Source organism: Diospyros lotus, chromosome 11 (assembly GCF_014633365.1).
Source record: "Diospyros lotus cultivar Yz01 chromosome 11, ASM1463336v1, whole genome shotgun sequence".
Classification (NCBI taxonomy): Eukaryota; Viridiplantae; Streptophyta; class Magnoliopsida; order Ericales; family Ebenaceae; genus Diospyros; species Diospyros lotus.
This window is the reverse complement of record NC_068348.1, coordinates 32,211,083-32,226,054: the sequence shown is the minus strand read 5'-3', so window position 1 is coordinate 32,226,054 and position 14,972 is coordinate 32,211,083. Positions and strand designations below refer to the sequence as shown.

The window sequence follows — 14,972 nt, the reverse complement described above, 5'->3', positions numbered from 1 at the left end:
CACCATTGGATCACTAAGGCTGATTTTCACCTTGCTGGATGGGTGTGTCTTATAGTCAAGCTTCCTTCTGCCTACAGAGTCGATCTCTGGTTGGCTCAAAGAAATCTCTGCAAACCTTTGTTACCTTTGGGGAGGCCTACATCTTGAAAAATTTGTCTATTTGAGACAGTAAATCCTAACACAATGTGACATCTTACTGGCCAAAATAGTTGAACAAATTTACCATTATTGCATAACTAACATTACAAGAAAAAAGGGATTTAGCAACGGATTTTTAGCGACGGATAATTTCGTCGCTATTTTGTGAAGGAATTGCGATGCATTACAAAAAAAAAAATTAGAGAATTAACGACGGGTTTTTGCGACGGAAAAAAATTCTGTCGCTAAAAAAATAAAGTAAAAAATTTTTTTTTTTAGCGACGAAAACAATAATTCGTTGCTAATTTTAGTGACATAATTTTTTTCTATTACTAATTTTAGAGATGGAAAATAAATTCTGTCGCAAAATTTAAAAATAAAAAATTAATTTTAATATTAATTTAAATAATTAAAATAAAATTTTAAATTTAAATTTTTTATTATTAAAATTTAGTGACGGAAATAGATTTTAGTGCTAAATTTTATAATAAAAAATTTAAAATTAAAATTAATTTAAATAACAAAAAAATTAAAAAATTAAAGTTAGCCCGCTTTAATTTTTTAATTTTTAATTTTTTTATTCAATTAATTTATAAATATTTAAATTTGGGATGAATATTAAAATATATAAATATTTCAATTTTATAAAAAATTAAATATACATTTAAACATGAGATGAATATAAAAAAATTAATTTATAAAATTTAAATAAATATATTAATATTAAAAATCATAATATTACTAAATTCTAACTACATCAATTAATATATTTCATGTGTATAAAATAAAAAATATATTAAATATATAATAATTAATTATTTGTAATATTTATTAAATGTGTACAAAATGTAAACAGACACTACATTTAAAAAATAAATAAAAAATTTAAAAATCATAATATTATTGAAATTTTTTTATTTTAAATTTTAGAAATCATAAAATTGAAACAATATTGTGAGACTACATTATATAAAAAGGAGTCTATGAGCTATTTGTCAATCTCTTTTTCTTTATAAATAGGAGAATTTTTCGCTAATCTAAAAAATTTAAAAACTATAATATATGGATGACATTGTGTCTTATACTCGATAACAATATCATATGGCATTATCTAATTTATAAACATTGTAACACAATTAAATGTATAATTAAGTCATTCATAATAAACAACTAGAGAAGTGACATGTGTTGATTAGGATAACAAAGTATCAAGATAAGTTTGGAATAGTTTTCGGACGAAGATATGAAATGATTTTCCCCTTTAATAGTTATACTATAAAAAAATTATAAGGGTTAATTTTTATTTTTAAAGTTTAAGTGTTATGTATAAAATATTAATGTTGGCCAAGAAAAAAATAAATATATATCTTTATTATTTGTGCTCTTTAATTTTGTCTCTGAGTTATAGATGAAATTTAGCAATTTAAAATTCGTTTAGTATAATTTTTATTTATAGAAAAAAATTAATTTTTTAAGATAACAAACTATTAATAAATAATTTAATATATCAAATTAATTTATTATAATTATTAGATTTATAATATAATTAAATTTTTAGATAATTACAATAAGATTTTATTTAAATTATTTAATAATAAAATTTTATTTAAATTACATTATTTTTATCAATTAAATAATTCTTTCTATTATTTTTATAAATTATATTATTTTTTATTTAATTAATAAATATTAAAAAAATTAAATCCAATAGGCAAGAAACTCCCCACCTCTTTTTTAACCAAATCTCCCTCTTTCCCCCAAAAATCCCTAAGTCTCCCCTCCCCCTAAATCTCTAACCCTTTTTGGCTTCTTGCCCTCGCCCCCGCTTTCGCTCGCTGCTTCGCCTTCACCCGCTCTTGCTCGCTGCTTCGCCCTCACTCGATTTCGCCTCTCGCTTGCAGCCTCGCTCTCGCTAGCGACCTTGCCCTCGCCTTCGTTGTCTCGCCATCGCTCTCGCTCATGGCCTCGCCCTCGCTGTCTCGCCAACACTCTCTCGCTCTCACTTGCTGTATCGCCCTCGCCTCTCGCTGCTAGTCCTTGCCTCTCGCTACTCGCCCTTGTTTCTCGCTCGCGGCTTGCCCTCGTCTCTCGCTTGCTCGCTCTGTCGCCCTTGCTTGCTACCCCTCGCCCTAGCCCACGTCTCTAGCTTGCAACCCCTCGCTTTCGCCAAGGTTAAATTATTTTTTTTATTTTTTGGATATTTATTTTACTTTTTATTTTTAAAATTTGTTTGCAACTCATGTTAAATTTAAGTAAATTTGAAGTGTTTTCAGTATTAATTTATTTTTTTTGTTTAATTTCTTTTTTATTTTTCTTTCTTTCCAAGCCAAAAAGAAAGAAATTATTTATTTCTTTTATATGTTCTTTTGTTTCTTTTATATGTTTTTGTTTATGTTATTTCATTAAAAAATTATTTATTATGTTGTTTGCTGATTATATATTTTTTATGTTTCTTTTTTTTGTGTGTGTTATTTTATTTATTTATATATTTTATTTGTTTTCAGTAAATTATTAGAAATGTTTGTTAGGATTCTAATTTTATTCTGTTTTTGATTATATTTAAAGTTTAAATATTTAAGTATTAATTAATTATCTTCTTTTTTAATAATTTTAAGTTTGTCAGTTGTAGTGTAAATATTTTTTATTTTTTAATTATTATTATTATTTTATATTTTTACTTTTTTATTTATAAAATAGCGACGAAATATTCTCTCGCTAAAATAAATTTTAATTTTTTTTAAAAAAATAGTCACGAAAATTTTCATCGCTAAATTTTAAACGAAAATTTTCTGTCACTAAATTGGCGACGGATCTGTCTCAAAATTTTTTTATGATTTCTTCAATAACGAAAAAAGTCCATCATTAATCTGTCGTTAAAATCCAAAATTCTCGTAGTGTAATTCTATTCGGTAAGCAACAAACTGATCATAATTCAAACAAGTTGATCAAATGGCATGGCATGGCATGATCTGACAGATAAAGATGGACGAAATGGAAGTAGCTGCCTGGAGGAATGGTTTTGACACTTTACTAGCGCATTCCATTTCTGCCAAAACACAAGTGTTGATTGGCCTGGCCCCAGTTGCATTGGCTAAAAAAGGACGTTGATATGGGGGCTGTGTTTCACTGTGAGTTTGTGACTGTTGGAATGAATGTCAATGCTCTTGACATGATGAATCATCATCTTTTGAAGCTAGATTAGAGACAGCTGGTGGTGGTGGGTGGGCTGGCTAGCTAGCTAGCTAGTTTATGGAGGTGTGTACGTTCATCTCATCTACAATGCTTTATTTCATCAAAATAATGAAAAGATGGAGAAGCCCACAGAATTGACAGATTTCAGTCTTTCGGAATATGCAAGCGTAGTACTGCTTCTATCCCTGTCGTCATCAAAAACAAAGAATCTAATCAATCCCAATGCATGTAGTGGAGAGGTCCACATCAACCAGTGTGTGATGGTTTTGAATTCCCAAATCCAAATGCCACTTTGTTATACCCACTTGTAACACTTTTATATTATCGTATTTTATTTGTAGTGTGTGAGAAAATGAATTTATGTCTAAAGATAAGGTTAAACTGAGTAAAGAAGCTCATGATCCATCTATGATTTGAGCGAGACATTTAAATGAGAGACTAAACCAAGAGACAGGTCCATGAGTGATCTATCTTGAGAGACTAAGGCTGAAAGTGAGTGATTTCACTTAAAAGAGTCTTTATAAATGACTTCAAAAGACACTTTCAAAAATTTATAAATTACTTGACTACTATTATTCAAGAAATTTTTTGATATTTTTATCTACAAATTTGAAAGAAAACTCAAAATATTCACTAAATGATGCAATTCTTTAATTACTCTCATCTCTATAAATAAGAGAGTCACTTTTTTTGTTCAGGTATACTCGCAATCTTATTGAAACTATAATTTTACTTTGAATAAAAAACTGAATTAAGTATCAAAGAGTTTGTGAGTGACTTCGCTCGCACTTCCTAATCGATTTATTCTTTGCAAGTCTTTCAAAAACTCCACAAAACACTTTCTTATATAAAAAAATTAATTTATTACGTCGTAACAAGAATAACACTTTTATTGATTAGACACATAACATAATATATTAATACAAAAGTATCTAATCAAGTGTTATTCTTAAGCAATCAAGTAACATTTTCATTTTAAATTTTGATATTCTTCTATTCAAACAAAATTCTTTATATATACACTTAAATTCTTTTTACAAAAGAGATAAAGAGTTTAGATTTTAAGCAACATTGTATAGAATAAGCAAGGCCAACCACTCCCTTCCCGCCCCATTCATTAAAATAGAATTTGCAAAACTAGTTTCAGCTGTCATTCTTTCTCACACTTGTCATTTATAAGATCAATAGTGCCCTATGCTAGACTTTAATTACAACATTATCATCACCCTTATACTCAAAAATATCCATGTTGGGTGACCAAATAGGTCACTAAGAGGGAAGCATTTTGGACACGCATACACACATATACATACACATGGGACATGGATATAGATATCTCTACATACTCACACATACATACATGTGCATATATTCATGATTTATTGGCCAAATTTATATTTTTATCATTATGTTTTAATATTTTTTGTGTGTGTCAACTCGAATTTTTCATTATTTTGATTATACCTCTGGATCTATATTTTCGAATTAATTTAATTCTTATATTTTGACTATTTTTTTTAAATGATAACCCAAACTTTTTATTGTTTCGATTACACCAATGAATCTGTATTTCGAATTAATTTAATTCTTATATTTTGACGTGAACAGAGTGTAGCGAATAATTTTTTATCTCACTTTATTTTTTTTTGTTTTTACACATAAGAGTATAAGAATTAAATTGACTTGAAATTACAAATTCAATGATGTAATCGAAATAACGAAAAAAGTTTGAGTTATCACATAAAAAAAAAGGTCAAAATAGATTAGTTAAATTGACTCAAAAATTAAATTCAGCGTATAATTAAAATAACAAAAAAAATTGAATGATCATACCAAAAAAAAGTAAAAATATATGTGTGCGATATATATGTATAGATTAGATAGAGATATAATAAATATAGATATTGAGAGATTGAAAATTACAAGACAGCAAGGCATTTTGAGAAAACTGATTAAAATGTCAGTGTTCTCTAGAATCTTCTTCCAAGAAAATCCAGCCAAACTTAGATACTGGACTCTTCTATTTGTAACACTAGGATCAGTATCTTATAATATTAATTGGAAATTCCAGAAATAGCCCTTTAACTATGGTTGCCTGGCTCTAGTGACATTGCAGTTGGAAGCCCTAATTGTGCAATTTAGGGTCACTCACATGGACGCAGGCCCCCCCCCACCCAACACTAAAGTTGGCCCAGTGTACAAGTGCAGTCTCGCTTTCAATTTAAATGCTAGCCAACACAGAAGTTGACACCCCTTCTTCACTATACTCATCCAATTGATATAAATATTGCTGCCATATTTGTTGCAATCCAATGAAATTACATACTATATTGCACGCATGCCAGTAAAAGTTTGATTTATCTGAATTAATTCAACTGAATCAATTGAATTTGTCAGTTGTATTTGATTTTTTTCTTATATTGGTTTAATCCGATTAATTTTTCTTAAAAGTTAGATTTTCAATTTAATTTTTTGGTTGGAATAACTAAATCAACTGAATTGATCGAATTTTAAAACAATGTTATTTTGATGTTTACAAAACGACGTTTTTTTTTTCGATTTTGTATATTTTTTATTTATTACTTCGATTTATCGATCGGTTTCGGTTCGATTTTTTTAATTATCGATTAGTTTGATTTTTTAGTTAATTAGTCGGTTCGGTTCGATTTTACTTCACAGTTCAATTTAATCAGTTAGTAGATTTTGGTCGGTTTAGTCATCAAACCGACTATTTCCACTCTACATAGCCCATAAATATAAAAAAAATTATAAAAGTACATGAATATCTTGCTGGGTGTTCATCCATCTTATTAAATTTCATAATCAATTTTGATTTTATCCTTTGGCTAGATTGCATGGAAATGAATATAATATCAAATGGAAAATGAAAAGACAACAATTTTAAAATAAAGTAGAAAATAGAAATGCAAAGAAAACTCCTAAATGAAAACAAAAATATAGGAGACTATTTTGTAAATATAATTTTTAATATATGAAATTATAAAAAATAACTAATCAATCAAATATAAACATAAATTCAATTATCTCTTCAAGTAAATATAAATATACGTTATTTTTATCTCTAACGTCATTGTTGGGATAGTAAAAATGAAATTACTTCTATTTTTAACATAGTTGTAAGACATAAATGCATTTTTAAATATTACAAAATGGTCTAACCACGTTTTTTTTTGGGGGCGGGGGGGGGGGGGGGGGGTGTTTTTGGACATTTTGAGAATTTTTCAAAATTTTCCTTGCCGAGTAATTTGAGCAAGTTTTGAAAGTAACGGGCTGTGGGTTCAAAAGAATACCAAACCGGCCGGGTCGAGTCCATGGCCTGCAAAGAATATTATAAAATGGGTCGGACTGCACTCTTGGGCTGTTGGGTCACAAATGAAATGACAAAACTGGGGCTCACAAATTGATAATTTACACTTTTGGAAACTGGGCAAATAAACTTGGTCGATTTTAAGTGAAAATAAAATTTAAAATTTTGCACTAGTAATTTCAACTGAAAATTAATAAATAAATAAATGTAAGAACATTAATGGGCTCCAACTTTGTTTCGGCCCATGATGGTTTTGAGTGGTATCGGCCCATTAGGGAACCGATTGCTCAATATTTTCTGAGGCCTATTAAATTAATCTATTCCCAATATATTTTTGTAAAGTAATATCATGTGCAAGAAATCATTGTACGAAATTTGGTGCGAGTTTAAATATATAAACTAAATGATCTATAAATTTTATTATTACATATAAAGTGTATTATAACAATAATTCTTGACGAGACCCATCATTTTAAAGATGATATTACTATTTTAACATTAATAAACATGGTAACAAATATTAATCAGACATTTATTATGTGTTTTTAACGTTGATAAATTTAAAAATACATTCGATTGTAAATACTATTTTTGTTTAATATTGTTTTGTTGGAATATAACAATTAAATTTATATATTCTAGAAAAATAACTTAACAAATCCTTGCGCAAGAAAATGGGGAGTAAGGTATGTGCCGGCAATGAGTGTTAGTAAGCGCACGACAAGATGATGACTTGATCCACTTGTCTGAGAGAGTATGATTCTCATGGTCAAGCTTGATCAATTCTCAAGAGAGCTAAAAGGATGCCCTAGTCTTCGAATGGCTGGTCTTCAACAGACTTCTTCCTCGAAGACTTGGGTTTCTAGATGGCTTGGCTCTAAGAAAGTTGGGAGAGTCTTTAGAAGGTGCTATGCCTTGAGGTTTTCAATGAGTCTGCAACACAGGCATAATGAGAAGGCACGTGAGGAACTCTCTCACGCTAGCTCTCCGATATCAAAGTCAAATAATGTCATGCTGTAGAATGAAGTATAAATGTATGTTGTATGAGGCTTCGGATGAGTCTCTAGATGAGTGTCCTCAAATAAGTTTGGATCTGAACTGTTAGGTCTAAATCTTCAGGTGCTAGATTTGGATCTACATGACACGAACTCGAGGGGTATTTATAAGCTTCGATGGTTAGGGCACGTGGCAAGTTGAGATGGCCCAACTCTTTGGACGAAAAGGCTGCAGATAAGGTTGGAGGGCCTGATGGTACCTTTAAAGATGAGATGCCTCGGAAGAGAATCCTTCGGATAAGACTCTCCCTGAAGACCTCAAAGACTCTTCGAGATAAAGAGGTTGACCCGAAAAAACTCTTCGAGATGAGTCTTGAGCTTTAAGGCTTAAAAAAATGGCTACCCCAAAGACTCTTTGGAGTTATCAAGAGACTTTTTCTCGAAAGACTCTTCCGAGTTTTCAATCTTCTTGGATACTTAAATTTTAGTTTGATTTTTCTAGGGTATCCCATAACAAGTATTGTTGTTATAATGTAAGACAAGACAATGGAGTACAATAAATACTTAATTGATTCACCTACTTGGTCCTTATTATTATTCTTGATGGAAAATGAGAGAAAGAGAAAGGTGGACATATCGCTTTTAAAAATTTATTTTTTATTTAATAAAATATTGTAATGTCTGAAACTTTATAAAATATTATTTTATGATTATGGGATCAATCATCACACACTGTATTGGGATCTTGATTCTAGGATCCATACTTTGAAGTTGGCACCTCAGGAATTACACTTACAAGATAAACACGTTGTTTTAAGATCTCAACCTCAAGAGTCGCATATGCAAAGGTGTGCAGAAAGGTCTCTTGATTTGGCCTTCGATGTTCAAGTTAATAAAGAAAAAAATATAAGTATGGGGTTGAATTGAAAGTAAACTCAGATTAGATGTTGTACCTAAAAATGAATCTCTACCTTTTATAAGACAATTGAGAAGTACTCATAATGGGCACTGAGATTCTTAAGCTCCTATCTTGTTGGTTTAGGGAGGATTCTCAAACCTAATGAGAATGAGATTGAATCTTTCCCCTTTTACCAAGAATCTTTTGGGATTTAGATTTAAGTTCTCATTCTGACTAATATGTGTCATCTATGTATGCTTAAGATATATACATGTGCCAAGTTTAGACTAAAGAGACATTTCAATAATTTTGTGATATCATATCAGTATAATATATTAATACATAAAGTGTCAATTAAAAATATCAATAAAAATTATAACTAAAGTGTGGTCACCTGCAAATTAAAAAAAATATATATATATTTTAAATGAGGGACCATTGAAGAATAATATAATATTTTATGTTTATTATCAAACAAAAATAATAAAATAAATATTTAATTAAATTTAAATTAATAAACTGTGACAAAACGTGATAATGATAAAAGAGGACAACTCAGGACCCCGCACGGGATGGCAGCATCCGCGTGGGGCCCACTCCCAACTCTCTCCATGTCTCCATTATTATCAGGCTGCTCCTTCCTTCCTTCTCTCCTTGCTTGCTTTCACGTCTTTTTATAGAATTTGAAAAGGCCAAGCCAGCGATCAGCCCAGCCCAGGCGGCCCCCCCACCCCCACCCACCACCCCCACCTCACCTGCCCCCACCGTTACCACCCCATCCTATACGACAGCCCTCCATTCTTCCCTACTCCCCCACCTATTATGCCTACCCGCACCCGCGCGCGCACATATATATCCTCCTGAAAAAAAATAACAAATCTCATATTTTTACCATTATATTTTTATAATTATTTAAATTTTTAATTATTTCAATTAACATATATTTTTGAGTAAATTTAAATTTTATATTTTAATATTTTTTATATAATAATCTATTTTTTTGTTATTTTAATTACATATCTGTATGTGTATTTTTGACTTAATTTAATTTTTATATTTTAATATATAAAAAAAATAAAGTAAATTAATTTAATTAAACTTATTTTTTTAACTCATCAAAATATAAGAGTTAAATTGACTCAAAAATACTAAGTATATAAATATAATTAAAATAATAAAAAATAGATAAATATATAAAAAAAACTTAAAAATACAAGTACAAAAATATAAAATTAACCCTTTAAAAATGCTTTCCAATTACATCTATATATATAAAATATTAATATAAAATGTTGTTGTCAAACAGTACTTCCGATCCCCATATTCACCACAAATGACACCCATAGATAACATGAGTTCATGTCAATAATTTTGTTGATGAGTTTAAGATATTGAATTTAAGTTTCATGAAATTTAAACAAGTTTTATAGATCTCTCGTCTTTATAAGTTAAGTTTATAAAGGGGTTAATGAATTGTTACTTAGTATTAAAATCTAACAAGAAGTCTTGTCGATGTCATGAACTCATGGACAACCCATAAGTGCAATATGTTGGGTAGGTAGTGCTTCGCATTAGCGGTCCAAAGCCTCTCATGGGGTGGGGCAAAGGCCACGATCGGCTTACAAATATTTGTGACCCGGGAGTCATTTTGGTAATTTTTTAATAATATAAATAATATTAAAAATTATTTAATTTTTATTTTACTTATTTTTGAAATACAAAATCATTGGTTAAATTTTTGTATTCAAGTTCAACAGATTTTTTTTTTCAATCGATAATATAGACAAAAAGAAAAGATCTAAAAAAATAAGAATTAAATAAGAAAGAAATGTGAAGATTCTACGATTAGGTTTTGTAAATTACAAAATTATCATTTTTTTATTTTTTTCTTTAATATCCAAATCAATGCAAATTTTTCAGACAAAATTTTTGCCATCCAAAAAATTATTTTATCAAATTATCCTCCTAAAATAACGTCAAATTTTATTTTATTTTATTACTTTGTTACTTTATACATCATTATTCATTACCTAACATTAAAAAGTGATACGTAGACTTGAAGAGTTGGAGGCGTTTTCATCTAAATAACATTTTACTATTTATTACTTAATATTGAAAAATAATCCACAAAATTGGAGAATGATGGGTTACTCGTCCAAATAAAATAACAAAATAAATAGGACATAAATTCAAATAAAAATTTACATAAAATAGAATTAATAATTTTATATCTTAAAAATTAAAAATATATACACATATATTTTTATTAATAAGTGATTTTGGGGGCCCTCCATGGGCCCAGGCTAGCAAAGGGCAAGACTAATTTTCGGCTACACTAAAATCTTTTTAACATCCAACTTACTCGTTTAATTACTTAACAAAAAAAAGAAATAATATCTCTAGAAAGAGGTGTCGTGGCTTTGAATCGACTAAAAAATCTATTCAAATCGAGTTGATTTTTTATTTCCTTTTTTAGCTAGATTCAAGTTCAAATAGAATTTTTTTTTTCTTTTTTATTCTTTTTGTAGCTAATTGACATTGTAGGGTATAGTATAGGTTCCTCACAATTGTAGGGACTTTGAACAAAACCTATCGACCCATAGAATCTTCTAACATTGTCAAAGCTACCTTGTACTAATATAAATATTCCATCCAATTTTTTCTTCTCATCTTTAGTGTGATAGGCTTTTTCATATATGATGTGTCAAAAGCAAAAGAGTATGACCCACAAAAATTAGTTTCAACCATAAACAAGTTTAAAGAAGGGCAAAGGATAAAACGAAAAATTATAAAAAATTAAAAAATCCCTCTTATAAGTTTCCGAAGATTTTTCGAATGCAATTTCGATCGAAAAATGCTACTAACTTCTGAAACTAGTGTTTTGAAAGGAAGAACAAATAATCCTAATGTGATACTCTCTTCTTTTAACTTTTAACCTATATAAATAGGACTGCCTCTTCATTCGTCAAGTATATAAGAACTTTTACACAAGTTATCTGAATAATTCTTTATTTTTCAATTGAGATTGATTTAGATATCGAAGGACTTGCGCGATAGACACCCCCCCATACACCTAAATATTTTCTGTCTTGCAATATCTTAAAAACTTATAGATAATTTTTTTGTAATTATAAATTTATTATTATATCTCGACGATAATAATATATCTGAGACACCTTTATAATATTGATATACTAAAATATTATATTTAATATAATATTAATATTAATATATTTGTGTATCATTTAATCTAAAATTAGATGAACAAATCCACTTTAAAGGTGCCTTTGATTGCAAGCTTGAAACTTGCATGAAAAGAAAATAAGTTTTAAACAATTCAATTGCCTGAAATGATTTGCATGAAAATTATTAATTAATGGTATTTGATTGGTTTAATTTTCTACATAAAATTTGTTATACTTTTTTAACTTTTGGTGTTTGATTGCTACTATTTTTTTTATGAAATTAGTCATCTTTACATAAGATACATGCAAAATATTTTCTTTGAAAAAAAAAGTAAACAAAAACTCTATGCGAACAAAATATCAATTAAAAGGTAAAAGTAAATATTGAAAACAGAGGGATAAAGCAAAATGCAAAACCAGAAAACGAAGGGTGTCGATCGTCAATTGGAAGGTGGCCGAAAACCAGAAAAGAAGGGCAAAAAGCTTATCATGGATGAAGATGAAGATGAATGACAGTCTAGAAATTGGAATCAGAGGTCGACTTTAGCGGAGATGGCGACGAACACGAAAGGGAAGAGCCGGTGGACGAAGACCAAGATCAAAAACCTTATTGTGGAAGAAAATGAAGATGCGTCAACGGTGTGGAATTAGGAATCGAAGATGGTCTTTTGTGGAGATAGAGACGAACACGAAGTCGGAGCTCATCTTTGGTGGTGGATGGCGACGAACAGAAAAGGGACAAAGCCAATGTCGAATGGGAGAGAAAACCCCTAGAGAAATTGGCAATGCGCGATGAAATTTGGGTGGACAGAAAGTGTTAGACAATGCGCGATACGTGAATTCTCAAAAAAATTAAAACAACTCCTCATAAAAAAATCATTTCCAAGGCGAAAAGCTTATCGTGGATGAAGATGAAGATGAACGATGGTTTAAAAATCAGAATCAGAGGTCGACTTTAGCGGAGATGGCGACGAACACGAAAGGGAAGGGCCGATGGACGAAGACCAAGATCAAAAACCTTATCGTGGAAGAAAACGAAGATGCGTCAACGGTGTGGAATTCGGAATCGAAGATGGTCTTTTGTGGAGATAGAGACGAACACGAAGTCGGAGCTCGTCTTTGGTGGTGGATGGCGACGAACAGAAAAGAGACAAAGCCAATGCCGAATGGGAGAGAAAAACCTTAGAGAAATTGGCAATGTGCGATGAAATTTGGGTGGACAAAAAGTGTTAGATAATGCGCGATACGTGAATTCTCAAAAAAATTAAAACGACTCCTCATAAAAAAAATCATTTCCAGCGAAAGTGAGAACTTGACTAAAAGTTAGAAAATAATTTATCTAAAAAAATTAATAAATCAAGCGTCTTAAAAATTAAAATTTAGGTAAAAAATGACGATTTTTTATGAAAAAATGGCAATCAAATGCAATAGTGCCAAATTCATTATAGCTTTGAGAAAATGTTCCATTAAGCGTATAATACTAGACGTTCCGGGTCTAGTTGTAAGCGTTTTATTTGGCTAAGAGGATTCTACGTGGCACGCGTTCATTGGTCGTTCCCCAGATATCCTCTATCCAGTCGATAGAAGGAAAGCGATACTCAGAGAGAGAGAGAGAGAGAGAGTGTGAAGAGGGGCTAAGAGCGGGGGACGGTGTTGACTACAATCCATTACCTAAAACACACGCAGAAGCTGCTTCTATACAGTTCTAGAGAGAAATAGAAAGAGAGAGAGAGAGAATGGGTGGAGATACATGGACTGTCGCGGCCAAGCTCTGCGACTCTTGCAAATCGGCGACGGCGACGCTGTTCTGCCGCGCCGACACGGCCTTCCTCTGCGTCGGCTGCGACGCCAAGATCCACGCCGTGAACAAACTGGCGTCAAGGCACGCGCGGGTCTGGATGTGCGAGGTGTGCGAGCAGGCCCCGGCCAGCGTCACCTGTAAGGCCGACGCTGCAGCTCTCTGCGCCACCTGCGACCGCGACATCCACTCCGCCAATCCCCTGGCCCGTCGTCACGAGCGCCTTCCGGTCACGCCGTTCTACGACTGTCCGATCAAGTCCCCCACCGCGCATGGAGGCGGCGAGGACCGCTGCTTCTCGGACCTCAACGGCGGCGAGGCCGCGGAGGAGGAGGCCGAGGCCGCGTCCTGGCTGCTTCCGAACCCTAAGGTCATGGAGAGTCCCGATCTGAAGCCGGCTGAGTATCTGTTCTCCGATGTTGATACGTATCTTGATCTTGACATCATGGCCGGAGATCAGAAGCCACATCAACATCAGCAACACTACAGCTCAGCTACCGACGGGGTTGTGCCGGTGCGGAGCAAGAACGTTCATCAGCCTCCCTCCTTGGTGGACGGTCTACCTTGCTATGACCTCGACTACACTGGATCCAAGCCTTTTCTCTACAACTTCAGCTCCCAATCTCTCAGCCAAAGTGTATGCTACCATTTCTCATCTCCAATCTTTCTCGTCCATCTTTGACTTCCTGGAAAGTAAAAATTCAGTGAATATTATTTTGTTTTTCGCTTGTTTCAGTCGCCAAATTGTTGGAATTTTAGTTGGAGATAAAAGTTGAAAAATTGTGAATCCTTAATTTCCGCACGCGAGTTTGATTACATGATTCGTTAACCAGTATCTTATTGGACTGTCAAATATTTCAGTATTTTTCCTCGCAAAAAAAAGTGGGTGTTAGATCTGAGCTGCTTACAATACATTCACGGTGTCTGATTACAGGTGTCGTCGTCGTCTCTGGAAGTAGGAGTGGTGCCAGACCACAACGCCATGGCGGACGTTTCAACCACCACCATCGGACAGCGGACCGCAACCGACACCGTGGCTGTCTCAGGGATCGACAGGGAAGCGAGGGTGTTGAGGTACAGAGAGAAGCGGAAGAACCGAAAGTTCGAGAAAACAATCCGATACGCTTCGAGGAAGGCCTATGCCGAGACGAGGCCCCGAATCAAAGGCCGTTTCGCGAAGCGCACGGACGTCGAGATCGACGGCATGTTCAACAACTCTCCGGTGGCCTTGGTCGCTGCCGACGCAGGATACGGCGTCGTCCCGTCGTTTTAAAGTAATCCTTACTGTTCTTGTCATTACTGTTGTCCCTTCTGTGTTTTTTTTTCCTGTTTTTGCCATATTAAATTATGTGTATATATACTCGTAACCGTTAATTTTGTAGAAGCTCTCTACTCTCTTCCCGACTCTGTTTAAGTGTAATCAGATGTGTTTTTGCCA

General features: G+C 32.3%; 1 protein-coding gene across 1 annotated transcript; it reads left to right on the top strand.

Moving 5' to 3' along the window:
- The first annotated feature begins 13,379 nt into the window (after positions 1-13,379).
- Positions 13,380-14,972, top strand: LOC127813686 (zinc finger protein CONSTANS-LIKE 4). The gene is made up of 2 exons (XM_052354796.1): positions 13,380-14,171; positions 14,469-14,972. The coding sequence occupies exons 1-2, from the start codon at positions 13,473-13,475 to the stop codon at positions 14,805-14,807; spliced, it is 1,038 nt and encodes a 345-aa protein (XP_052210756.1). The 5' UTR covers positions 13,380-13,472; the 3' UTR covers positions 14,808-14,972.